Source organism: Gigantopelta aegis, unplaced genomic scaffold (genome assembly GCF_016097555.1).
Source record: "Gigantopelta aegis isolate Gae_Host unplaced genomic scaffold, Gae_host_genome ctg3255_pilon_pilon:::fragment_2, whole genome shotgun sequence".
In the NCBI taxonomy this organism is placed as follows: domain Eukaryota; kingdom Metazoa; phylum Mollusca; class Gastropoda; order Neomphalida; family Peltospiridae; genus Gigantopelta; species Gigantopelta aegis.
The window spans coordinates 1,949-29,001 of record NW_024533252.1 but is presented as its reverse complement, the minus strand read 5'-3'; the positions used below and the strand labels follow the sequence as shown (position 1 = coordinate 29,001).

At 36.9% G+C, this 27,053-nt stretch overlaps 2 protein-coding genes across 2 annotated transcripts in view; one reads left to right on the top strand and one right to left on the bottom strand.

The window, feature by feature from the left end:
* Positions 1-297, bottom strand: part of LOC121392010 (contactin-2-like) — a 32,244-nt gene extending 31,947 nt beyond the window's left edge. Inside the window, exon 1 of the mRNA XM_041523423.1 lies at positions 243-297. Within this exon, the coding sequence (XP_041379357.1) occupies positions 243-297 (55 nt within the window). The remainder of the gene's footprint in view (positions 1-242) is intronic.
* A 3,829-nt stretch (positions 298-4,126) lies between these two features.
* Positions 4,127-23,330, top strand: LOC121392011. The gene is made up of 9 exons (XM_041523424.1): positions 4,127-4,149; positions 13,648-13,935; positions 14,878-15,138; positions 17,893-18,192; positions 18,753-18,899; positions 19,664-19,691; positions 20,153-20,199; positions 21,523-21,630; positions 22,894-23,330. Exons 2-9 carry the CDS (start codon positions 13,716-13,718, stop codon positions 22,920-22,922), a joined length of 1,140 nt encoding a protein of 379 aa, XP_041379358.1. The 5' UTR covers positions 4,127-4,149; positions 13,648-13,715; the 3' UTR covers positions 22,923-23,330.
* Positions 23,331-27,053: the final 3,723 nt, after the last annotated feature.

Sequence of the window (27,053 nt, the reverse complement as noted above, 5' to 3'; positions counted from 1 at the left end):
AAAATTAATGCGCAAAGTTTTAAATCTGCAGATATTCTTTGAAACAGATATACCTTTTCTTCCCTTTCAAACAGGCGTGACCCTCAACACTCACCCACCCCATTACGATGAACGAACATATTTGTCCCGTGTCAGTAATTCATCTGTCAGAACATTTGCCGACTCCTGCTAGTGGTACCGGCATGTTGCCTACACTTTAGAAGAAACATTTTTCGTGAATTTAACGAGTACAAGACACTTACCTCGAATACGGTTAACAGCTATCACAGACACTAATAGGCAGAGTAACACCGCCATTGTCAAACTGAACTGTATACACTAGGTTTCTTCTGGGTACGATAGTTGTGCTATTTTGTGTATGTTATTGTGATCAAGAAAAGATTTAGGTCACGTATATCGTTTCGCATGAAATCAGTTTACACAGATCAGTTTAATAATGGCCGTGTTACTGTACGTCCTTGTGTCTTTGATTGCTGCTAACTATGTTCTAGGTAAATGTTGTGTACGGTTATATGTATAAAAGGTGTTTTGTACGGTTAGTGTTCGGTATAAAGTCAGTTTACACAGTTCAGTTTGATAATGGCCGTGTTACTGTACGTACTCGTGCATGTGATTGCTGCTATGTTCTAGGTAAGTGTTTTGTACGGTTATAGTTTAGTGTTCGGTATGAAGTCAGTTTACACAGTTCAGTTTGATAAAGGCCGTGTTACTGTACGCACTAGTGTCTGCGAATGCTGCTATGTTCTAGATAAGTGTTTTGTACGGTTATAGTTTAGTATTCGGTATGAAGTCAGTTTACACAGCTCAGTTTGATAATGGCCGCGGTACTGTACGTGATCGTGGCTGTGATTGCTGCTAACTATGTTCTAGGTAAGTGTTTTGTACGGTTATATTTTAGTGTTCGGTATTCGGTATGTCAGTTTACACAGATCAGTTTTATAATGGCCGTGTTACTGTACGTATTCGTGTCTGTGATCGTTGCTAACTATGTTCAAGGTAAGTGTTTTGTACGGTTATATTTTAGTGTTCGGTATTCGGTATGTCCGTTTACACAGTTCAGTTTGATAATGGCCGTGTTACTGTACGTACTAGTGTCTGTGATTGCTGCTAACTATGTTCTAGGTAAGTGTTTTGTACGGTTCTATTTTAGTGTTCGGTATTCGGTATGTCAGTTTACACAGTTCAGTTTGATAATGGCCGAGTTACTGTACGTACTAGTGTCTGTGATTGTTGCTAACTATGTTCTAGGTAAGTGTTTTGTACGGTTATATTTTAGTGTTCGGTATTCGGTATGTCCGTTTACACAGTTCAGTTTGATAATGGCCGTGTTACTGTACGCACTAGTGTCTGTGATTGCTGCTAACTATGTTCTAGGTAAGTGTTTTGTACGGTTATATTTTAGTGTTCGGTATTCGGTATGTCAGTTTACACAGTTCAGTTTGATAATGGCCGTGTTACTGTACGCACTAGTGGCTGTGATTGCTGCTAACTATGTTCTAGGTAAGTGTTTTGTACGGTTATATGTATAAAAGGTAATCGACAATTTAGACATAACTCTCATTATTACAGTGATGATAAATGCACTTAGCGTTCCGGGGGCGTAGCGTGATCTGGACCTGGAGGGTTCGAATATGAACCAAGTGGACCTTTTTCTATTTTGTTTTTGCACCACCAGAAACTCCATATGTATAAACCTGTATCTTTTAGTTCTGAAAGCGGACAATTAGCTTCAGGTCCGAATCCCCCGAACCCCCCTAGCCTACGCCTCTGCGTTCAGAACAATGTAATATATAACAACTTAGACGTACCGGGCTAATTTTCGAAGTCTGATAATCTGGAACGCAGGTGATCTAGCATTGTAAATGCACGTACCTTGTAGTTGCACGTGTGTAAAGAAAGAAATGTTTTATTTAACGACGCACTCAACACATTTTATTTACGGTTATATGGCGTCAGACATATGGTTAAGGACCACACAGATTTTGAGAGGAAACCCGCCGTCGCCACTCCATGGGCTACTCTTTCCAATTAGCTGCGAGGGATCTTTTATTTGCGCTTCCCACAGGCAGGATAGCACAAACCATGGCCTTTGTTGAACCAGTTATGGATCACTGGTCGGTGTAAGTGGTTTACACCTACCCATTGAGCCTTGCGGAACACTCACTCAGGGTTTGGAGTCGGTATCTGGATTAAAAATCCCATGCCTCGACTGGGATCCGAACCCAGTACCTACCAGCCTGTTGACCGATGGCCTAACCATGACGCCATCGAGGCTGGTACACGTGTTTAAGACAAAAACAGGCTTTGTAAATTCGGCCCATAGAATTTGACATGACGTTAATGTCCAGGCAGTCGGAACTGGAGCTTAAAACTTCGACATACTACAAATTGGTGAGTTTGTACATACTTCAAGTCGGTTAACACAACACTTTAACATTTTAGATTCAAGCAGTTATGGGATTACTTTTGTTTTTATATACCACAAACAATATAATATGCTCTATAATTACTCTTTAAATGCACATTTTAATAGACAATAATACATGTATGTATGTATGTATGTATGTATGTACGTATGCATGTATGATTGCAAATGAGGCTTCTCTGGGCGGTATCTAATCTAAAATAAATGGGGAGGCGGCACAAAAGCAAATTACACTTTCTCAAGGTAGACAAAAACAGACCATCTGTTCCGGGTCAGGTGTGTGGCTGTACCAGAGACTGGACCCGGGTAAGACATCAAATCCTAATGGTATAGGCATGTACAAAAAGCTCGCGCTCTCTCTCTCTCTCTCTCTCTCTCTCTCTCTCTCTCTCTCTCTCTCTCTCTCTCTCTCTCTCTCTCTCTCTCTCTCTCTCTCTCTCTCTCTCTCTCTCTCTCTCTCTCTCTCTCTCTCTCTCTCTCACACACACACACACATATATTTAAAAAAACCTAGAGCATGAGACTGTATTGATTGTTTTCCAGACCATTTCATTGCAAACTACGTTGTAGTCCTTTATTAGGAATAGAAGGAAGGGTGAACATGTGTGTGTGTGCGTGCGTTCGCACGCGCGTGTGGTGTGTGTGTGGGTTTCTCTTTTTGATGAATTGTTTGTTATTTTGTTGTTGTTTTGTTTATTTGTCATTTTGTTTTTAGAAGAGGTGTAAAAAAAATGTCTTTTTTTTTTTCTTTTTCTTTTTTGGGGGGGGGGGGGGGGATATTAACTGGGTTTTTTAATTTGTTGCCAAGTTAAATTAAGTTTCTAGTAAGGTATCCTAGAGATTACTAGCACCGCAACTACCAACATTTCTAATAAATAATTGAAAACGTGGCTTATATAGTGGATTGGTTGCAGCGTAAACTAAGAATGTGTGTGGTGGTTTTGCCATTTGAAATTAGTTTCTGTGTTGGTTTTACTCTTCTTCTTTTTTCTTTTCCAGGTGTTTCACTGAATTTGTCTGGGTCTTCGTCTCATGCAGCGTTGAACGAGCCGTTTACACTCACCTGTACAGTCTCACAGGCGGTTGGTCTTAATGATGCAGTATATATTTATAAGAAACAAACCACTGGTGTGTTTGCACCTTTCTACCAGACTGGTTCTTCATGTACTGTGATATCTGGCCCACCGTCAGGTTACACTGCAACCTGTGGGAGTGGAACAAGCAACAGCTCGTCCTCCACCAAAAACTATATATTAAAGATCAACAGAGCTGCAGAGCATGATGCCACAGACTGGTGGTGTTTACTGAATACAGCTAGAACACGCAGTCAGAACTTCAGTCTGGAAGTTTATAGTAAGTGATGATCTTATTAATATGTTTTAACACACACACACACACACACACACACACACGCACACGCACATGTATATTTATTTGAACAAGTGTATCATATGTCACAATAAATATCTACCCCAAAATATGACGAATATTCACAAGTCCATCCACAAATCATGATGCTATAGTTTTAGCAGTATGGGTATTCCCCGAAAATGGAATTGTAGATCTAGACATATCGTCTAGGTATGTATTATGGCGCGATATGTATTTTGGCGCGCTATCTTTAAATAACAATTGTGCGTCATCAAAAAAAAAAAGCTATGACGTCAAATGCAGAAGTTTTTGTTGACGAAAGTATTTTAATTATAGAAATTTGCCAGCTTCCAGTAAGTATAAAGAATGAAACATACCATGTATCTAAAAGTACTATTTTCCGTAATAGTCCATGAGCCAATAAGGTTTATTGGTATCATTTGGGGAAATAAGGCTCATAGTACATGAACGTAGGAAAGTGCCAAAAAGTGTGGGGGGGGGGGGGGGGGGGGTGGAGGGGCGGGGGGAGAGTGGCGTCCATTATATGTTTACACACTTTTACACTATTATAAAGCAAACATAAAGCAAAAGATCTGAAAAGTGGGGGGCACATGCCCCCTTGACACCCCCCTCCCCGTTTTCTACGCCAGTGTAGTAAATTTTAGAAAGTTGCGCATATCTGGGACTGGAAAATATGTGATAGCACTGGAATAGTGGTAGCTTTTGAGCATTATCACTCTTTTTCTGACCCTACCCTAAAATAATCATTTTAGAAATATCACCAACACACAGTAAAACAACCTATTTTAACCCAGTGCAACTTTATCATTAAGCAGTCCCTGTCAATGATATTTGTCACACCTGTGGTAATGTTAAATATAATTTTAAAAAGCATTTAATAAAATACTGAAGTTAAAAATTGTAGCAGTGGTAATACATACATTGCAGTGCCTAAGTTTTGTATAATGCAATATTTCAGTTTCAGAAAAATGTTTATATATCATTTAGTTTTTATAAAAACGTAATATAAAAGGTTTGGCATTACATACAATTACCATTTTTAATTAACTTTTTGTAGAGAAATCCAAAATAATTCAAAATATTTTATGTATTTATATATTAAAATCACTCAAACAGACATGAGTTAACCGGGGGCCCCCCCCCCCACACACAACACCCACCCACCCCTCCAAACGAAAATATACTTTTTTTAAATTGTTTTTAGAACTAGTATTTAATTTCCCTATGGCTAGTGATGGATACTCGCCTGACATCAAACAAATGTGTATAGTAACATGTTGTAATTATTCTAAACCCGCCTCGGCAGTGTAATGGTTAAGTTATAGGACTTGAGGCTGGTGGGTACTGGTTTCGAATCCCTTTACCCAACTAAAAACATGTCCTGGCTTTCCCTGAAGCTGGTCAGCAATTTCAAAGAACCCCACCAATGGCGTGGTTAGTCTTTCTAAGTAATAAATCTGGTGTGTACAGAGCTCACGGTAATGGTCCAAGTGATTGAGATACAATGCCCTCCATTTGGAGCGTGTGTTCTTTGAGGCTGTCATTAATCTGAAGGTGGTGACATCTCTGGGAGCTACCTTTGCAGTAGAAATGCTACCGAGGTCCTGCTTATTTCTGAATTGACCTATCCTTTGATGACGGAAACAACTGTTGTTACTCCTTCCTGGTATTTTATTTAATGTCTGCAATACGTTTTAAGCTTTATTTTTAGAAAGCCACGATCCAAAGTCTGACGCTGTCAACATATAGAACATGTTCTATGTCTTCTGCTGCCAGATATGTAGTTCGCACCAGCACAGACTCAGTGTGTTTTGTCACTCTAGCCATACCCTAAAATCGATGATCGCACAACGGACTATTTTTGTAAAATTCAAAGTCGTCCTTAACGGCGACCGGGCAACTACTACATTTCAACTCTGTTACAGTTTCCATGACAGTATTTAGAGTATTACAATAGTAACGGGCCCACTAAATTCTGCCACAGGCCGTTAGTTAGTTCCCCAGATTCAATGTATCTGATCTGGCTTTCAAGGTAGCTGTTTACGATAATAATACTTTCACTTTGGTTAAGTGCAAGCGACAAAATAAAAACACACAATTAACTCAAATATCAACTTGGATTTGATCAAAATCAATGTCTTAAACATATTCAACACACGAATTGTTACTTTCTGTTAGAGTTTCCTTTCCTACATTTAGTTAAATGTATCATAGACCACACAAGTGATGTTTGAGAACATGACAATATGAACCGAAGAGACCTAGTTGTGTACATTGTAAAATCACCGCGTCTTTACAGTTGTTTGGAAAAGAAATTCCAATTTAGGGGCTGTAATATATTAATAAAACAAAACCACATATGTGTTTTTCTGATTTCTATATTCCACTCGTGTACATACTGCCCAGAACCCATCTGCCTGCAGCATCGGGGTTTCGGCAGGAATTACACTTGTGGAAAAAATAATAATAGAAAAACACTTATATGTGGTTTTGTGTATTTTTCTAAGCACGAGGTCCAGTATACAACGACTGGTATATCAACGGTCGTGGTGTGTGCTGTCCTGTCTGTGGGATCGTGCATATAAACGATCCCTTCCAACTAATGGCAAAACGTATTGGGTTTCCATTCTAAGACTGTCAAAATTACCAAATGTTTGACATCCAATAGCCGATTATTAATAAATAATTTTGCTCTAGTGTTATCATTAAACAAACTAAACTTTAAACTAAGCATGGGATGCAACTTTACAAAGTCACACGTACGTAATATTTTAACTAACGCCAACATACACAGGCAATCTTCCCCAGAAACAAATAGCCGAGTTAATGTTACACCCTAACCATTTTAATAATTAACTAATTAATTATATTCACCCGTTAAACAGGGCCCACGGAGTGTGTTTTAACATGGAGTATGTGTGTGTGTGTGTGTGTCGGGGGGTGGGGGGGGTGTCATTGTCAGAGAGATGGCCCCAGGGATGGAAATAGATGTGTTGAAATGTCCGAACCTTGTGTAAAACAGAAACTAAAAAAACCCACTTACATGTGATTTTGTATTTTACTCAAAGCACGGAGTCCTGTGCACCACGCTGGTATTTCATAGGCCTTGGGATGGTGCATGTTAAAGATCCCTTGCTACTAATGGAAAACCGGAACGTGTTTCCTCTCTAAGACTGTCAAAATTACAAACTGTTTGACATCCAATAGTCAATTATTAATAAATCAATGTGCTCTAGTGGTGTCGATAAGCAAAACAAACTTTAAACTAAGCACGGGATGCAACTTCAGAAAATAGCACATACGTACTATTTTAACATACGCCAGCATAAAGAGGAAATTTTCCACAGAAACACATAGCCGAGTTAATGTTACACCTCCACCCCTGCTAATAATTAACTCATTATATTCACCCCTTAAACATAGCCCGCAGAGTGTATTCTAAAATGGGGGGGGGGGGGGGGGGGGGGGGGGGATTGTCAGTGAGATGGTCTTAGGGATGGAAAGAGATGTGTTGAAATCCCCGAACCTTTTGGGGGTTCTGGGGACACGTTCCCCTACTAAGAAATATCGAGACTAGTAGGCACAATAACTGAAATGATTTGCAACTACACGGTCACCCACATTGTTTTGAAATAATGTTTCAGGAATAAAGTTAAAATTTAACGTTTGTTTTGTTTAAGGATTCCACTAGAGGACATTGATTTATTAATCATCGGCTATTGGATGTCAATTTTTTATATTAGTATTGCCCCAAAATGCATTGATAATGTTAGGATTGGGGACTCCTAATGCATTACCTTATTAATAAATACATTTGACAAAAACTGTCATGTCGAAATATAATATTCTGTACTACAATTTGAGAACAGTACATCATTAGATATCAAGCTTAATTTTAGTAAATATATTGTGAGATATATATTGTGAGATATATATTGTGACCAAGTAATGCAGTTGGATTTATAAGATATCATGGGATTCCACAAGAATAAAACGAAGAGAAAATACAAGGTTATTTTTAACAGAATAAATAAATAAAATATAGATAAAATAAAATAAATAGTTTGTAAATATATACTTACATAAGAATTATACAAAGGAAAGAGAGGGAGAGAAAGAAAAAAAGAGTAAACAATGAAAGCCTTTTCTCTATTTTAATATTCTTGTTGATTCTTGTTTGATATATGAAAAAAACATAAACAGGCTCGTCGCTTTAACACAAAACAACTATTTAATTAAATGTTTGTAGATCGATCACCGTTGATCAACTTTGGTCCAGTTACAACTGTGAAATGCAAGAAATCTTTCAGTATTGTAATTAAAACATGTTTTGAAAGGATTGTAAAATATGGTACTACCCCTATATCCTTCATCCTATGTATATATACTGCTTTTCAAGTAATATATTCAAATGTAATATGTCATCTGCCCTATGATTATCATGCCTAATATGAGTAAATTATTTTCCTCTTCATTAGCAATTCCTGTAGATTTTGCCAAAATGTGCGTATTAATTTTTTGGACAGAACCAAAATAAATGAATAAACGTTTCTCAAACTGATTTCCTGAATGAACATTTGTCATCTTGTTGAATGTTTATATAATCTTACAGAGGAAATCTGCTAAAAAAATTCATTAGCACCAAGGAATGTTTTATATGCACCACAAACAGGATAGCACATACCACGGCATTTGATATACCAGTTGTGGTGAACTGTCTGGAACGAGAAATATATGGGACTCGATCGTAGACTGTCTGTGCACCTGGCGGGCATTTTACTGCTTTACTTTATTTTAGGATGTTGTTCTACCCGAGAGAGTCAAAGCTACCACCATAGTTATTCCATGTAGGATGATGTGCTGCATCATATTCCAGTGAGAAGTGTGTTGGGGGGGGGGGGGGGGGTTGTCACAAGAGATCATTGAAGGTCAAGGGGTACACATTTGAAGGAAAAAAGTACTTTTTAATTTTCTTCATAAATATTATCTTCATAGCCATAACTTTTATGTGGGATTACTTATAAATACAAACAAGACACTGAAATAGCCAAACTGATGCTTTGAAATTTCGATTTACTTAGTGTTAAATACAAGCCTCAACTTTAACGTTACTTTTCTCAGTTTGACTGATTTTTTGAGATAGAGAAAAGGAATCCTGGTTTCAAATAGGATACCATTTTACCAGAGAGAGAGAATCAAAGCAACCACCATGGTTATTGCATGTAAAATTATGTCCAGTGGAGGTCAGCTTCCAAAAGTCATCGGAGATCATTAAAGGTACAAATTCGAGGAATACTTTCAATTTTAATTTTTTTTCATAAATATTATCTACGTAGTTCTACCTTTCATGTGGGATTACTTCTAAACACAAATTACACATTGAATTAGCCAAACTATTGCTTTGAAATTTCAATTTCCGTAGTATTCAACACAAATTCTCAACTTCAACATCATTTGTGTCAGGTTTACTGATTTTTTGTTATTAAAAAAGGGTTTCAAATAGGATATCGTTCTACCAGAGAGCGAGGCAATGCGACCACCATGGTTATTCCATTTAGGATGAGGTGCTGCATCATATTCCAGTAGAGGTTAGCTTTGAAAAGTGTGTAAGGATTACCAGAGGTCATTAAAGGTCAAATTTGAAGAAAATAGTAAATGTTACCTTTGTTCATCAATAGTATCTTCATAGCCATACCTTTTACTTATAAACACAAACAATACATTCACTTACCCAAACTATTGCAATAAAAATATATTTGCATAGGCTTCAATGCAAAATCTCAACTTTAACGTCAATTTTCTTAGTTCGACTGCTTTTTTTTAATCCAAAAAGGTGGAGTAAACTTGGATTTAGTTCTACCAAAGACAGAGAGTCAAAGCTACCGCCAAGGCTATTACTTACAGGATAATGTGCTGCATCATATTCTAGTGGAAGTCAGATTTGAAAAGTGTGGAAGGTCACCAGAGGGCATTGAAGGTCAAGGGTACACATTTGAAAACCCCCTGTAAATTTCCATTTTCGTCATATCTTTGCAGTCATACCCTTAATGGGGTTACTTTTTAAAAAATACAGCACAGTGAAATGGACAAACTATTGCTTCAAAATTTTAATTTTGCATATTATTCAATACAAAATCTCAACTTTAACATCACTTGGCTGATTTTTCTTATCCTATCATACATGTTTATCACATAAGCAAATATAATACAATATGTAAGTTAAAACAGAAACATTGTGGAAAATCTTATAAACATTTTGAGAGAATTTAAGTAAGTTTAGGAGGTGCAATATAGGATAAAGTATGTCTAAATGGTGAGAAATTGCAGGTTTGTTATAATAGCACACTATTTGGTATACCGATATATTTAACACATTAAACACTATTGAAAATATACAAACTCCTAAAAGTTAAAAATAGCTGCCATTTTAAAGCTAGCAGCTGAAGGAATGAACATGAATCTTGTCCTGCGCCAAGATGAATGGGAAACCGTTGAATCTTCCTCATGATGGAGACTGTGGCTTGTAATTGTCCCCCATGAATGAGGAATTTCGCGTTGATTATATGCCTACCATTTGTAAACACCGCCTGTCGCTACTCACTGATTTAATGTTTTAGAGAGACCTTTGGATCGGTTCAAAGGGTTTTTGTAGGTGAACCTGCTTTTAAAGCTACACTCCACTGGAATATGGTGCACCACATCATCCTACATGAAATAAACACGGTGGTTGCTTTGACTCTGTCTGGTAGAACGATATCCTATTTGAAACCCCCTTTTTAATTGAAAAATCAATGAACTGAGAAAAGTGACGTTAAAGTTGAGATTTTGTATTGAATACTATGCAAATAGAAATCTAAAGCAAAGGTTTGCCTAATTCAATGTGGTATTTGCGTTCCCTCATGAAAGGTAGGACTATGAAGATCATATGTATAACGAAAATTAAAATTGAATGTTTTCTTTGAATTTGTACCCCTTGATCTTTAATGACCTCTCTCTCTCTCTCTCTCTCTCTCTCTCTCTCTCTCTCTCTCTCTCTCTCTCTCTCTCTCTCTCTCTCTCTTAAAATAAAGTTTGCATGGTGTGTTTGAAACTACTTGGGTTTTGTTTCGAAAAATCAATCAAACTGAAAAAATTTACGTTAAAGTTTAGATTTTTGTTTTGAATGCAATCCAAATTAATGTTTTAAGCATTAGTTTGGTATTTGTGTGTACAAGTAATCCCACATAATAGGTAGGGCTGTGAAGATAATATTTATTAAGAAAATGAAGATTACACTTTTCTTCAAATTTGTACTCTCTTCACTTTTAATGACCTCCGGCGACCCAACCCCCCCCCCCCCTCCCCCATACACACTTGTCAGCACATCATCCTACATGGGATAACGATGGTGGTCGCTTTGACTCTCTTGGGTAGAATGAATCGACTATATAAACAGTCCAGCGGAAAAAGTTGTTAGAGAATAATCAGAGATATCTTAAAATATTTTATTAAAATATAATATTAAATTAAAACTGATCTGTTCTCCAAACTGAATGTCGTTGAATGACAGACGCTCATCTTTAATTGTTACACAATGACAACACTGTCTAATTTTTTTTATTTATTTAAACACGGTACTAACATAATTATGACATACTAAACATAACATAATAATTATAATAATAAAATAAAATAAATAATATAAGTTATATAAAAACAACTAAACAAATATAAAATAAATTTTAAAAATTAAATCTCTCTCTCTCTCTCTCTCTCTCTCTCTCTCTCTCTCTCTCTCTCTCTCTCTCTCTCTCTCTCTCTCTCTCTCTCTCTCTCTCTCTCTCTCTCTTTCTCATTCCGGTTCTTTATGGTCCCTGTTAAACTCTGGCTGTTTGGCACTTTCAAATTCGAGGGTAAGTAGGGCTGTATTTATATGATTATCCTGAGAAGTGACACTTTAATGGGTATGAATTAGACGTTGTAAATGAATTGATTTATTATTGCTGTTTTATGGGGGGGGGGGGGGGGGGGTAACGGAAATTGCCATTTATACACGTATGCAGATATGATTTGCAGAACAAGGACACAAAACATCTATATTTAACATTTAAAATAAGAATGTTCAATCATTAAACTATACTGGTTCTTTTAATTATAATTGTGGTTTTAGTTTTGAAGAATCTGGGCTTTCAATCGATTCTTGACGTTGCAAATCAACTAAAGAACTATTAAACTTAAACTTAAATATGTTAATGCCATAGTTTCCATAATCGACATATAACACAGAGACACCAAAAAACTATAAACATATTAATCACCCAAAAGCTCAAAACTGAAGAGAGCCCAAGCTTGGGTGTTTTTTCGACGCAATTCTTGGGACATTTCAAAGTTTGATCTATTAACTATAGTTATTCTGATAAAAAGATGTCTAATGTTCAAAAGGTAGATATAATTACATGTATTCCAAAAGTAAATAAACCAAAAGAATATCTTAAAAATTGAAGTCCTTTAGTCCTTTATTAAACTGTTTTTACAAAATGGCATCAGGTTGTATCGTTAACGGGATAAAGCAGATATTAGATATAGTAATAGATAAAGATCAACCTGGTTTCATATAAGGAAGATGCATTGGAGAAAATATAAGACTAATATGTGATATTATGCAATATACCGAATCACACAACATTCCCGGCTTACTCTTACTAACAGAGATTGAAAAAGCTTTTGATTCTGTATCATGGTCATTCATACATCAAGTGTTTGATATATTTAATTTTAAATCATCTATTAAAAACTGGATCAAAACGTTTTATAACAATAATTTTTCTAAGGTAATAAAAATGGATTTTTATCCCAATCAATTGTGATAAAAGGGGCTGCAGGCAGGGTGACCCGTTGTCGCCATATATCTTCATAATATGTGCTGAAATCCTTGCATTTATTATTAGAAATAATCCAACTATTAAAGGCATAAATATAGATAGTGATGAATATCTAATATCGCAATACGCAGATGATACAAGTTTTATTTTAGATGGATCCCCCGATTCCATGTACGGTACACTTATGTTATTAGATTATTATGAACATATTTCAGGTCTAAAAATAAACTAGTCAAAAGCTATCTGGATAAGCAGTAAAATGTTTTCTAAAAACTTTTTTTTTTTTTATCTCCATACACTACCCAGTTCAACTGACTTGGTGTCAACTTTCCAGTCAACTTGAAAAGATGGTCTATAAGAAAATTAACAGTCTTAGGTAGAATAACTGTTCTTAAAACATTAATAATACCAATTATAACACATCTTTTAATATCTTTACAGAACCTAGGAGAAATGTTCTTAAAAATTATAAATACACTATTTAAAAACAAAAATTTGGCAGAATAAACTGAAAAGTTAAAACATGATCTAATAACTCAAGACTATAAAGTAGGAGAACTCAAAATGTTAAATGTAAGTAACTTCATGATCGCTTTCAAAATCTCGTGGGTACGAAGATTGTAAATAATTCAAAGTGGGTTTATCTTTTTTAAGTCTGTTACAAATATAACATCAATAAATGAGCTAATTAAAGCGAACCAATCTCCAAATATCTTTACTTTGTTGGGTAAAGATAGAAAACAAACGTAATCCTGAATGTATAAACGATAATTTATGTAATAGCATCTGGCATAATAGTAAAATACTTATAGATCGAACACTATTTGTATTAAAACATTATGCCAGCAAAGGAATTATTTTGATAAGTGGCCTGTGTAGTAGTATTTTATGAATAAAATAAATATATACTGTAGTACCGTATCTATTGTATAGTATATATTTTAATGTAGAATTTCTAACAAATTTCAGATCCTCATGGAACACCGAGTTTGTCTCTAGGTCCATCACAACCTTGGCTTGAAGACAGACCAGGTTCAATGATATGTTCGTTATCTAGTGAAGATCAGGGAAACCCAGAGGCTACCTTTCACTGGATTAGAAATAGCAATACTATAGAACACACAGGATTCAACTACACGTTCACACCATCAAAGGAAGACAACGGAGACGAGTACAAGTGTACAGCTGGGAATCTCTTGACAGACAGAGACGGACAATCGAGACCTAAGTCTAACGCAGTGCAGCTCAATGTGTACTGTAAGTAACACTATTTTAGTTTCTAGTATATTAGTATGTAATATATTAGTATGTAGTAGTAATGGAGACGAGTACAAGTGTACAGCTGGGAATCTCTTCACAGACAGAGACGGACAATCTAGACCTGAGTCCAGACAAGTGCAGATTAATGTGTACTATTAGTATTATTTTTTGTATGCAGAACAATGTTAGTTTGTACTATGATATCAGTATATTAATAATTCCTGTTACATTCGTTACAACATAACATCATCTCATTGATCCAGTCTTAGCAATGGGAGTTTGTTAATTTCTTGATAAATGTAAAAACTACGTCACCAGGGAACGTTACATCTGATGACAACATATTATATGGGCAAGTTGTCTTATTGAGCGTTATTGTTTACATACCAAAAATAATACAAAATAAAGTATGAAGTTTTAGTGTTATTATTAACAAGTATGATTCACATTTAATTATAAGTATTCTTTACATTCATCTGGGTATGAACGAAAAACATCAGCTTCAAATGTATGTGAAAATGGCTTTGCTGATTCAGACATTTTGCAGATATTTGTTGTTCATACCCTGATGAAACTAAAAGAAATATCAAGAAATTCCTTGAGTGGTATTCTAGTAAGTCTAGTACGCTGACCCACACACGCATACACACACACTAGAATCCCATAATTTAAACAAAATCGTGTCACAGTATCAGTATATTATCTTCATTAATTTTGTCTTTGCATGTATATCTCTGTTTATCTCTTTTCATCGCCCTACCTGTCTTCCTCTCTCTCTCTCTCTCTCTCTCTCTCTCTCTCTCTCTCTCTCTCTCTCTCTCTCTCTCTCTCTCTCTCTCTCTCTCACACACACACACACACATATTCAATTAATTTTTGCAAGTACATCATTTCTTGTTCGTGTGTATTTATTTATTCATTTATTGCGGGTCAATACAGATTCTCCACGGGTGGTGATATCCTCAAGGAAACACACGAGAGTAGAGCTGGGGAAACTGCTCATATTACGCTGTTCCGCTGACAGTAACCCAGCCACCCCTACGTTTGAGTGGACTCGCGGCACGACACATGTAGCTGATGGTCCTGTGTTACTGATTGCTGCGTTCCGAGACTCTGACCAAGGAGAGTACACGTGTTCGGCGAAAACTGTGTCTCCTAGATATGGTTCTCTGACAGGCGCAGCAAGTGTTATTGTCACTGGTGAGTAGGTCTTTGTTATTTATTGAAATACTCAACTGTGTCTGATAGATATAGTTCCCTCATAGGTTCAGCAAGTGTTATTGTCACTGGTGAGTAGATCTTTGTTATTTATTGAGATACTTCAACTGTGTCTGCTAGTTATGGTTCTCTGACAGGCGCAGCAAGTGTTATTGTCACTGGTGAGTAGATCTTTTTTATTTATTGAGATACTCAACTGTGTCTGCTAGATATGGTTCTCTGACAGGGTCAGCAAGTATTATTGTCACCGGTGAGTAGATCTTTGCTATTTATTGAGATACTTCAACCGTGTCTGCTAGTTATGGTTCTCTGACAGGCGCAGCAAGTGTTATTGTCACTGGTGAGTAGAGCTGTGTTATTTATTGAGATACTTCAACCGTGTCTGCTAGATATGCTTCTCTGACAGGCTCAGCAAGTGTCATTGTCACCGGTGAGTAGATCTTTTTTATTTATTGAGATACTCAACTGTGTCTGCTAGTTATGGTTATCTGACAGGCGCAGCAAGTGTTATTGTCACTGGTGAGTAGAGCTGTGTTATTTATTGAGATACTTCAACTGTGTCTGCTAGATATGCTTCTCTGACAGGCTCAGCAAGTGTCATTGTCACCGGTGAGTAGATCTTTGTTATTTATTGAGATACGTCAACTGTGTCTGCTAGATATGGTTCTCTGACAGGCTCAGCAAGTGTTATTGTCACTGGTGAGCAGATCTTTGAGTCTCTCATATGTGCATATTTTCCAAATTTGCCGTAATAAAGACCCGATGATTACCAGAACTTCGGAAAAATACACCCCTGACGCGTATCGATGTTACACTTAAAATAGTCAGTAAGACCATTTGCTGTTGTTACACAAAAATGTAGTTTACTGTACATTGATGAATTAATATTGACAAATTTGCCCAAAATTCACACTTCAACTAAGCTATTCAACAGTACATCATGCTGTAACGTATCAAACGCTTTGGAAAAATCTACAAATAAACAGTATAATCTACCTCTAGATTTATATTTTTATTTCTCAATCACTGCATGAAGGGTAAAAATATGGTCTGCAGTAGAATAATTAGATCGAAATCCTGCTTGAGACTCTTCAATCACTAGATTTTCATCGAGCCACTTACGCAGCCGATCACTCAGATGTAAAGATTTTACATAAAGAGTCAATCAAAGAGATCCCTCTATAATTAGTTGGATCGTCCCTAAAACCAGATTTAAATATAGGACATATTATATTTTTTGCCCACACATGCGGAAAACATCCACTATCTAATATATTATTGAATAAAGTTGTTAATAATGGCGATAGGTAGAAACTTGTTGCTTTTAAAAATTCATTTTGGATGCCATCTGGTCCAGGGGCTTCATTATTGCCTAAGCAGCCAATTTGCCTTTTAATCTCATTTTCAGTAATTTTTATGAGGGCGAAAGAAAGCTACAAATACTGCACTGCAGACTTCGATTAGGAATAAGTGATCTAAACGGCCACACATTTACACGCTTCGTTGGAGATAATCCACATTGTACCTGTTGAAGACTCGGAACATTTCCTGTTATTTTGCCCTCTATATAATAGAGACCGCCAGTCCTATTTATCCAGGTTGAATCATTTAAATTTAAATATCAACACATTAATATAAGGCGATCCCAACTTAACACTACAGGAAAACGTTTTGACTGATAAAACCGTTCACCTTTATTCTTCTCGTCTGTCTGTTCTTATCTATATACAAATAGTTGTATTATGACAGGTTACATATACAATAGTTTTATATTATTCAACACTAAATGCATATCTTGTACTTTCTATGTTGACCAGTTAATATTTCAGTTGTATAATGCAGGGAAAGGTCTTTATATAGGTTATGCCTGTTGATCAATCCCAGAAATAAATATTGTTTAAATCAACACTAAAATTAGAGAAGAAGATTAGCGAGGATAGTTTGTGGTTAACCAGCAGCACTGTAATGTGAGATATGAATACACACCTATTGGAGTTCAGAATTTCTACCACAGAAGGTGTACTTTCTCTGTCTACATGATTCACACATGATGGATTTGTTCATAATTTCAAACAAACCTATTTCAGAGAACACAGACCGGTCTCAGTGGTATGGCTATCTACTGGGTTCGCATCCTGGTACCAGTTCACACCCAGGATGGATGTAAGACCACTACACTTCTTTCCACTATCCATATGTTGTGGCCACACAACTCACATAGCAGAAGTGTGCGCTCAGGGTACTTATAAAGACGAAAATAAGTATAAATAAAATGAAAGAGAACACAAACATTGAAGATCGATTTACAAACATCTACTAGGGTGCTCTATGACGATAAGGCAGATCCAGACCGTCTACTGTAATTAACACCACAAGAATCAGCTTATGTTAATATACAATGCTATTAATCTCCTATTAATACGTCATATGTTTACTTTTATTATGATTATTTTGTTTTTTACCATACAATTTTCATTACAATTCATTGCTTTAAAACATATCCAAGAACATTTTGCCCGCGTTTGTTAGATATGTTTGGCTAGTCTTGTAAAACGTTGTCCAGTGGCCAGCCATGGTATTGTTGACTTACTTAAGATGGATGATTTAGCTGATAAATAACCAATCATTCAGACTAAATATCAATTCCGAATATGCCTCATACATTTATCATTTCAATATTGGCACATGTAGGTCTGTTTTGAATATAGATTGTGTTACTAAATATTTGTGTTTTAGTTCTGGAAGCAGCACCTGACTCGTGTTACTGCACAGATCAGTCGGAGACCAGCGTGGATTTGGAGTGGAATTACGACAGAACCGACAAATCGAACAGGTTCTCTGTTGAACAGCGTCTCTCAAAGAACTCACGCTGGGATCTTGTGTCCATGTTACCTACTCAGAGAGAAAACAATACCTTTATTGTACATGTCGATCACTTACAATCCAATTCTTCGTATTATTTTAAAATATTCTCTTCATCTACCAAAGACGACAGCAGTTTCTGTTTGACAACATGCAGAACACTGCCCTTTTCCAGTAAGTAAATTGTATTTGTTTCTGGAAATAAGATACATGCCTCATTTAATTATTGATACTATGCAGCAGTTAGAGTATATTAAATAGTCAAACGTATTTTGTCACACTACATACCATTTATTTATCTTTTAGCTTATGACATGTATTTATTTGTAAGCTATTTTTTTATTCAAAACAGTTACCAGTGAGGGATCTTTGATATACACTTTTCCGCACAGAAGACAGCACATTTGATATATCAGACTTGGAGTGATAGTTATTCAGCATTCTATGTTACTATTTTATTGCTGTAATACTAGTGAATGAATGAATGGAAGAATGAATATTTAATGACACCCGGCACGGAAAATACATCCGCTAATACTAGTGATGGCGTGGTTTTATTTAAATATATGTGGGGCGAATATTCCTGTCTGGACTAAGAGAGGGTTTCCCTATACCTATCCTTTGTCTTTGAATTCTATTTTGATTAAAATAGCTGTATTCTTGTTTTATTTAAATAGCAAGTGTATGTTGTACAGTGATACAATAGTTTTTGTTTCTTTTGTTCATCTATAAAGAAACCCACGAGCCTGTTCTAGAATCGTCTACGTCTGGACTGGGAGTGGGAGTCGCTGTTGGTCTTGTAGTAGGATTGGTTGTCACCAGTGTCGCTGCCGTGCTCATCAATATCATCTTGCTGAGAAAAGGTGTCCTAGTTAGATCAGGTTAGTTGATGTTTACAGTACATCGATTATACTAAGTTAAAATATTTATCTATGTTCATAAAATAAGAAAACATTGTTTATCAGTTATTGCTATCGATGAGCACATTATCAGATTTTATGTAATACTATTATTATTTTACATAATTAGATTGGGTTAGTTCATGTTTACAGTGCATGGATTATCAAATGTTAAATTATATATCTATGTTTATGAAATAACAAAATATTATTTATCAGTTATTGTCTATGGTGAAGCCATTGTCAGTTTTTATTTAATACTACTATATACCTACAGCCAAAACTGGTGTATGTATTACTATGTACAATATTTCATTTCATTTCAACTTATTTTCCTGATTATATTCAATTAAGGTTCAAGCAGGCTGTCCTGGGCACACACTTCAGCTATCTTGACTGGCTGTCCAGGACAGTGGGTTAGTTGTTAATTGTTACTGGTTAGTGAGAGACAAGAGGGTGTAATGGCCTTACACCTACCCAAATTCGCTCTGGGTGCGAGCCGGTACCGGTCTGCGAACCCTGTACATACCAGCCTTATATAAGATGGCTTAACCACGACGCCACTGATGCAACTTTGCAATGCCCCCATAATATTATTTTGCAAGGTTATACCTTAGGCGGTAAATTTAAACGTTTTAAGATTACAATTATATTATACTATACAATACTGTACTGTACTGCACTGCACTATACTGCACTATACAATACTGTACACAATTTGATTTAGTTACCCTTATTGCTTACAGAATGTAAACGCCAGAAGGAAACGAGCGTGTGAGTATAAACTAATTAATAATATACATAAGAATTTTACCTCTGTGTATGTGTAATTTGTAATTGCACTGTATATGCCATTATCAAAGTAACGTTCATTTAACTTAATTTAATTTCGTTTTGACATTGGTTTGTCATTAGATGTAATAAAGGGAAAATCTATAAAGGGAATATGACGTAGCTTACCAAAATCACCTCATTTCTAAACATGACGTCATTTTGTCGACTTCTTCTAGTTACTTGAAACTCTATGACACAGTCAGTATTTATAAATAATTTAAAAAATAATAATACTGATAATAAAGAAATTATTACACTCGCGTGTAAGTCATACTGATTTTAAGACACTTGTGTCCGGTAACATCACTATGACACACAAGTTCGTATTATAATCTCTGTATACTACACATGGACATGTTAAACGTTTGCTTTGACTTGTCATGTTGTTTCTTTCCATTTAGTTATCAAGACATCACAATGGACACAGTTCAACAGACTTCTGGTTCAGGTAAATACAGACGCAGCCAACATTATCGTGTGTATTCTGTAACAAATACGACGTGTGAGATACATATATTATATTAAACGAGCTTACATAACATAGTGCTTTTATGAAATCAGGAACAGTTTTGGTATCTGACGAGCAAAAGACGAGTCAGATACCAACACTGCTGGGGAGTTTCATAAACATGGTGTGGGAGGCAAGCCAGTATAGTATTTTATTTATTACATACCAACTGCAACAAAGCCGTAAGACAGGAGTAAACTGATGTCGAACACTACTACTTGTAATTTTGCAACGAATTGGGTCAGATAGTCGTCTATATCACATGTAAACCTACGCGACGTCACAATTAGCAACAAGTCGTCAGTAATGTACAGTTTAGATGTTGGCGTGAAACTTGTCAGTTGATGAGGTGTTGAAATTCACAATAATGATTGGATTAGCTGAGTGGCATTGAATAGATGTGACGCTGACATTGTGTAGCCGGTCGACGACAGATACCATCGTTTTGGCGTGATATACAATAAGTTAAATACAACAATCTATCTTACAGTAATTTCACATTTCATAATGGTACATTTTTGTGTATTATACAATTGTGTACAAAAACGCTTAGATACGTTAGTCATCAATGAACAAAACATTTTCAATAGCAATTCTGCATTGACAGTATTCCTGCGTTCTAAAAAAAGGACCCGTTGTGCACCCAGTTCATTTTGTTGCAGGGCGATGCAAAGTGACGTCTTGTAATACCAACGTCATTGAAATTCAAAACATGCTACGCCAATCTACGTGCTCCAATATGAAACTAGTTAGATATTGAGTAATTGTGTAATAGCATAAAAATATCCATGCTATTTCTTTCGTATAATCTGTGTGGTCCTTAACCATGTGTCTGACGCCATATAACCGTGCGTCGTTAATAAAACATTTCTTTCTTTCCTTCGTATAAACCAACATAGCTAATCATATAAAATTAGTTTTGATTTTAACACTATTTGCAATGTTTCCAAATATAATATATATACATATAAACGTACATAATTAATTTACATTAAAGTTCTGTTGAATACCTCTTTGTTTACGATATCTTCAAATATATGAAATATTCCCTGAAGCGTACACTGACACACTCATTATAAAGCTACACAACTATTTCACATTGAACGTTTATTTAACAACACTGTTTACGATCTGTTTAAGATATGACACACTTTGGTCATTTAAGGAATAACAATTATTCGTGTGATGCTAACACTGCTGTGTTTGAAACTCATTACTGTACAGGTATATGACTTATGTCATGCTGATATGTCTCCATTTCAGACACTACAAGGGTGCCAAATGAATCGACCAACGCATACGAAAGTTTACAATCCCATGATGCAACGCCTTATGGAAAACTGAATGCATACGGGAATCTGCCTCCGTCAGGTAATAAAAGCTATGTTTTGTACAACTCTGTTACGTGGTATTTGTTTTTCTAACAGCTAATCATTCTATCATTCCATCACCATACATGTATAAAATACTTTTTAAAAATATATGTCTGTCTGTATCTATAATTACATCCCCGTTACATTAATTACTTAACGTCATCCAATCGGTACAGCCCACTGACGTCACTTTATGCAGGTAATTTGTCTTACTGAGCGTTATTTTTTAGAACAAAAAAATAAATCATCTTTAAGTATTTTCAAAACGTTTCTGGTCATTCTAATGTCTGTAATATACCAAACTGGATTTTGAAGTTCAAGCATTTCATACATACGAAAACGGACATGAATATCAGAGAGTGTTCTGCAATAACCCCAACCCTAACCCTGTGATTGTAATAGCTGATAAGACACTGATATGCGGTAGGATATTAACAACAGCAGCAAATGTAAGACAGTCTTTGGAATATGTTGTTTGTGTTAAAAGGACGTAATAATTATCTTTTGGAATGATTCAATATATGACATACAATTACGGCCTGTCAGTATATATTAAAACAATCAGTATTAAAATGATATGAATATTTAAAGAAACAGAAATATCGTCATTACTTTGTGCGAGTCTGCGTTAGAGTACGTTTTGATCCCTACATACATCTGCTCAACGTTCCCGCACGGCTACCACAGGAACCACCGGATCCGGGGTGGATATTTTATTTAGACTATGTAGATACTTCCTAGTTTGTAAAGTATACTTCAGTTTGGTGTTTGAATCATAGATACTCTAGTCATAGGTTCATTCTGTAATATATTTGCTTCACCTTTCTAGTTGTAACTGATTACAATTTAAGAGCCCCTTTAAGAAAAGAAAGAAAGAAAGAACTCTTTTAATTAACGACGCACTCAACACATTTTATTTACGGTTATATGGCATCAGGCATATGGTTGTGGACCACACATATATTTAGAGAGGAAACCCGCTGTCGCCACGTCTTGGGCTACTATTTTCGATTAGCAGTAAAGGATCGTTTATATGCACCATCCCACAGACAGGATAGCACATACTACGGCCTTTGATATACCAGTCGTGGAACGAGAAATAGCTCAGTGGGTCTACCGACGGGGATCGATCCCAGACCAACCGCGCATCGAGCGAACGCTTTACCACTGGGCTACGTCCCCCCCCCCCCCTCCTATAAAAAATGCCTGTATAAATCTATGTATTTAAAACGTATACATTATTCGAATATTCTTTTTTCAGGAGAAATGTTCGAGACCACGATCCAGTAAAGGACGTATGTACATTTACAACACAAATAAGAGTGCAGGGGTTACTTAGAAACAACAGCATCTGATGGCCGAGAGACGTCACCATTGGAGGATTCTGTAAAGTATGGTGTGACCTGAACACAACGGGAACGCTTGTGGTAGTGAAGTTGATCAATGACAAACGTGTTTGTGTTGGATCTGGTCAGGACTATGCACCTACATAACCATTCCTGACTTATTCCTTCTTCTCCTATTAATACGTCATATGTTAACTCGTCATATGTTGATAAGGAACATGAACCTGCATTATAATGTTATTTATTTTGTTTACTTGAAAGTATTATTTTTATTTATATATATTGCAGGTTTTGATCCATTGTCACAGGATATAAAATATATCTCAAATTCTAGAAACACTTTTCTTGAGGAAATAAAATCTTATAACGATTATATATGTGTTGCAGTTTTCTAGATTGGTAGATTAAATAGTTTTTTTATGTAGAAGGTAAGAAGCTGAGGGGGAGTAAGGCCCCCTCCACGAATAATTATGAACCAAAATATTATTGGTAGTAAATCTTAAGGAGAGAGAGAGAGAGAGAGAGAGAGAGAGAGAGAGAGAGAGAGAGAGAGAGAGAGAGAGAGAGAGAGAGAGAGAGAGAGAGAGAGAGAGCCAGCCTGAGTTGACGAGACCAGCCCTGCGGGAACCGTCGACCATCGAGAGGGACTGACTCAACACCGCGATGTGTGAGACACCCCACGACGACCCTCCATCGCCGACCGTCACGCGGCCCAGGCAGAACTGGCCGGTATCGCCGGTACAGCCAGTCGCCACGCCACAGGCCCGATCAGCCGCCGTTGGCAAGAGGAAGGCAACATCACCAACCAGCCAGCCAGCCAAGACCGAGAGACCAGCGCCGGTAGCGCAGTGAGCGGACTGAAGAAACACCTTCAACAGTACATGCAGGGGGACACGACAGACCCGACCAAGCTCCGTGGCAGTTACCTCAACGCGGACTGGAGACCCCTGGAGGACGGCAGCGAGTACGAACTTCACAGCAAGATGTTCGGTACTCACCACACCGTAGTCGTGACGCACCGGAGGGAGCAGACCTATAGACAGGCCATACTTTCGAACAAGTTGGACAACCGGAATCTACATAAGATGATCCGAGCGGTCTGCGGCCCCGACTACGGTACGGTAGTCAGTACCCTGTTACGACGCCAACATCTGCTGCCGAACCTCCGGGACACTCCAGCCTCGCCGACGTAATAACCTAACGGCCTGAACGAGGCCACTCACGTGGACGTATAGATCGGACTTTAAAAACTTTTAGATCTTCGTTCAAAAATCCATGTCGAAATTACTTCTTCTTTTTTTTAATATTATTAAATAGTCCGATCCTCTCTTCTTTCTCTTATTTATTTTTGGACTGTCCTTCCAAAATGCTCCAAATTATATAAATATTCGACCGAGCAGTCAATTCTTTTTATTTTTGGCTTGTAACTTTTTTCTTTCTAATTTTAATCCTACTAATTTCTTTTACTAATTGCTATTTTCAAAATTCTGTCCATTTTCACCCCCCCCCCCCATCCCAAATCAGGCGTGTTATCTATCTAATTTCCTTTCGACTGCCCAATCTAATCTAGCGACCAAATTTAATGCGTAGAATTTTCTTTATTAATTATATTAATTAAAGATGCGCATCAAAATTTTAAAGGCCCACTATTTAATTTTTGGAAGTAAATTTCAAATGTGTCCCCTTCATTTTGTTCTGTCCCGGAGCAAGTCACTGGCTATCCACAGACAGGCCCCGGGACGGACATGCTCGAAACTCTAGTGGTATATGAGCATGTTAAAATTATTCGCACTCGCACTCAAGAATACATATACATTAAAGATAATGTTGCTACTTTCCTTTAATTGACTTTGTTTGCTTGTTTGGTTTGGTTTGTTTGGTGTGTGTGTGTGTGTGTGTGTGTGTGTGTGTGTGAGAGAGAGAGAGAGAGAGAGAGAGAGAGAGAGAGAGAGAGAGAGAGAGAGAGAGAGAGAGAGAGAGAGACAGACAGACAGACAGACAGACATGTATAGTTCTGTTCTGTTTAAAATTACGCTGTCGTACTTAATATTATTAGTAATTAAACAGTGTGTAGGCCAACAACAATAAGATTTTCACTACTAAATATGCAGGGAATGTATGCAGTGAGATAAAAATTGTGGCGAGCGAACTTTCTAGCGGAGTTTGGGTCATGCTCCCTCAAAAAAACATATTTTATAAAAGACGAAAATTCCCTTGAGCAGTGATATGTTTGACACCCGTAACCCCCAACCCATCCCCACCCCCGCCCCTACCCCACCCTCACACCCTCACACACACACACACACACACACATACACACACACGCACATACACACACACGCACACGCACACAAACACACACACACAAACGCATACACACATACACACACACACACACATTCCACCGCTTGCACGGGTGCTGGTCTACCTTATCTGTATTAGAAATAACACATATAGGAGAAGCTACGTTTGACCTAGATGTTTTGTTGATTGCTGTAAACTGCACAAAACAGCATACGCGTTGTACCCGGAAGAAACACAGTGTATAGAAATCAGTTTGACAATGGCTGTGTTAGTGTACACACTGGTTTCTGTGATTGCTGTTAAGTATGTTGTAGGTAAGTGTTTTTGTTGTGACAGTCAGATAAAATATTAACTGTGGTTGGGTGGAGATTAGGAGTGGTACGTAAATGAATCGTGGGTGCTGCGTATTCTGGGACATTGTAATTTAAGCGTTCCTATCATATTAATACCGACATGGGCAGAATGAGGGGCCATAACTCCCAATCCACCCCTCTCCAAACTGGATTTAACGGCACCGGTGTTTTCAAAAAAAGCTATTATCTGCCAATTTTAACAGTTTATACAAACATATAATTTTTTATTTCGATTTCTCTCTCTCTCTCTCTCTCTCTCTCTCTCTCTCTCTCTCTCTCTCTCTCTCTCTCTCTCTCTCTCTCTCTCTCTCTGTGTCTCTTTGTTTGTCTGTTTGTCTCTCTGTCTATGTCTGTCTCTCTCTCCGTTTGTCTCAGTATCTCTCTGTATCTGTCTCTCTATCTCTCCCTTCCCCCGTCTCCCTCCCCCCCTCTCTCTCTCTCTCTCTCTCTCTCTCTCTCTCTCTCTCTCTCTCTCTCTCTCTCTCTCTCTCTCTCTCTCTCTCTCTCTTCTTTTTTCCCATGTTACCACATCAGACTGTAATGACACGATGAATGGCTACTCACTACAACACTTGCGCTTATAAAGAAGTTGAAATTTGTAGACAGCAATAGATGCAATTTTTATCATCATAGTTTAGAATGTGTTCCAGTAATATATTTATACTGAGAATCCAGTAACCATATATTTAATCTAAAAATTTCCATTGGATTTGGTTCCTTTACATGTAAAAGAAAACACAAACAGATAATATTTTGGTTTATCTTTTAATACTTTTACCAAATGAAAAGTGCTGGGAAGATGTTCTGGTGTGCATATCTTCGTTCAATGGGCGTTTCTTGGAAACACTACCATACATATATTACACTGCATTTTAGAGTACTTTCCAATACTGTATGTGCTCTTTTCTAACGTTTCCAAAGATCTCCGAGTAATTATTGTACCGTACCATTCACTCTTTAAAAACATGTAATGTTATATCACCTTTATTGATACAGCGCAATCAATGAATTACAGACACGGAGAGAGAGAGAGAGAGAGAGAGAGAGAGAGAGAGAGAGAGAGAGAAGAGAGAGAGAGAGAGAGAGAGAGAGAGAGAGATAGAGTGAGTTAGTTTTGATATTAAATCAACTACATGACCGAGAAGAGTTCTATGACTTTAGGTAGTCCAATACGAAATGAATTCTAAAAGATGCAAGTCATATTTCTCTATTTTAACATGTATTTGTGATTGGGGGGGGGGGGGGGGGGGGGGGTTGTTAGTTGGACTTTTAAGTAAACCCCTCTTCAAAAGATGGAGAATCTAGTACAAAAACATTAAAAAAAAAATTTGCTCCCCGACCCCAGTAACCCCCCTGTACATGGCCCCTGAAAATTCGCCACCAACATTTCCCCCCTTATTCTTATTTTCGTAATTTTG

What these genes read in the sequence shown, in the direction of transcription:
- LOC121392011 (XM_041523424.1), top strand. Translation starts at nt 13,716, where the DNA reads ATGATATGTTCGTTATCTAGTGAAGATCAGGGAAACCCAGAGGCTACC. An exon ending in CGCCAGAAGGAAACGAGCGT is followed by an intron (nt 19,692 to 20,152) that starts GTGAGTATAAAC and finishes CTTTCCATTTAG; the next exon opens with TTATCAAGACATCACAATGG. An exon ending in CGGGAATCTGCCTCCGTCAG is followed by an intron (nt 21,631 to 22,893) that starts GTAATAAAAGCT and finishes TTCTTTTTTCAG; the next exon opens with GAGAAATGTTCGAGACCACG.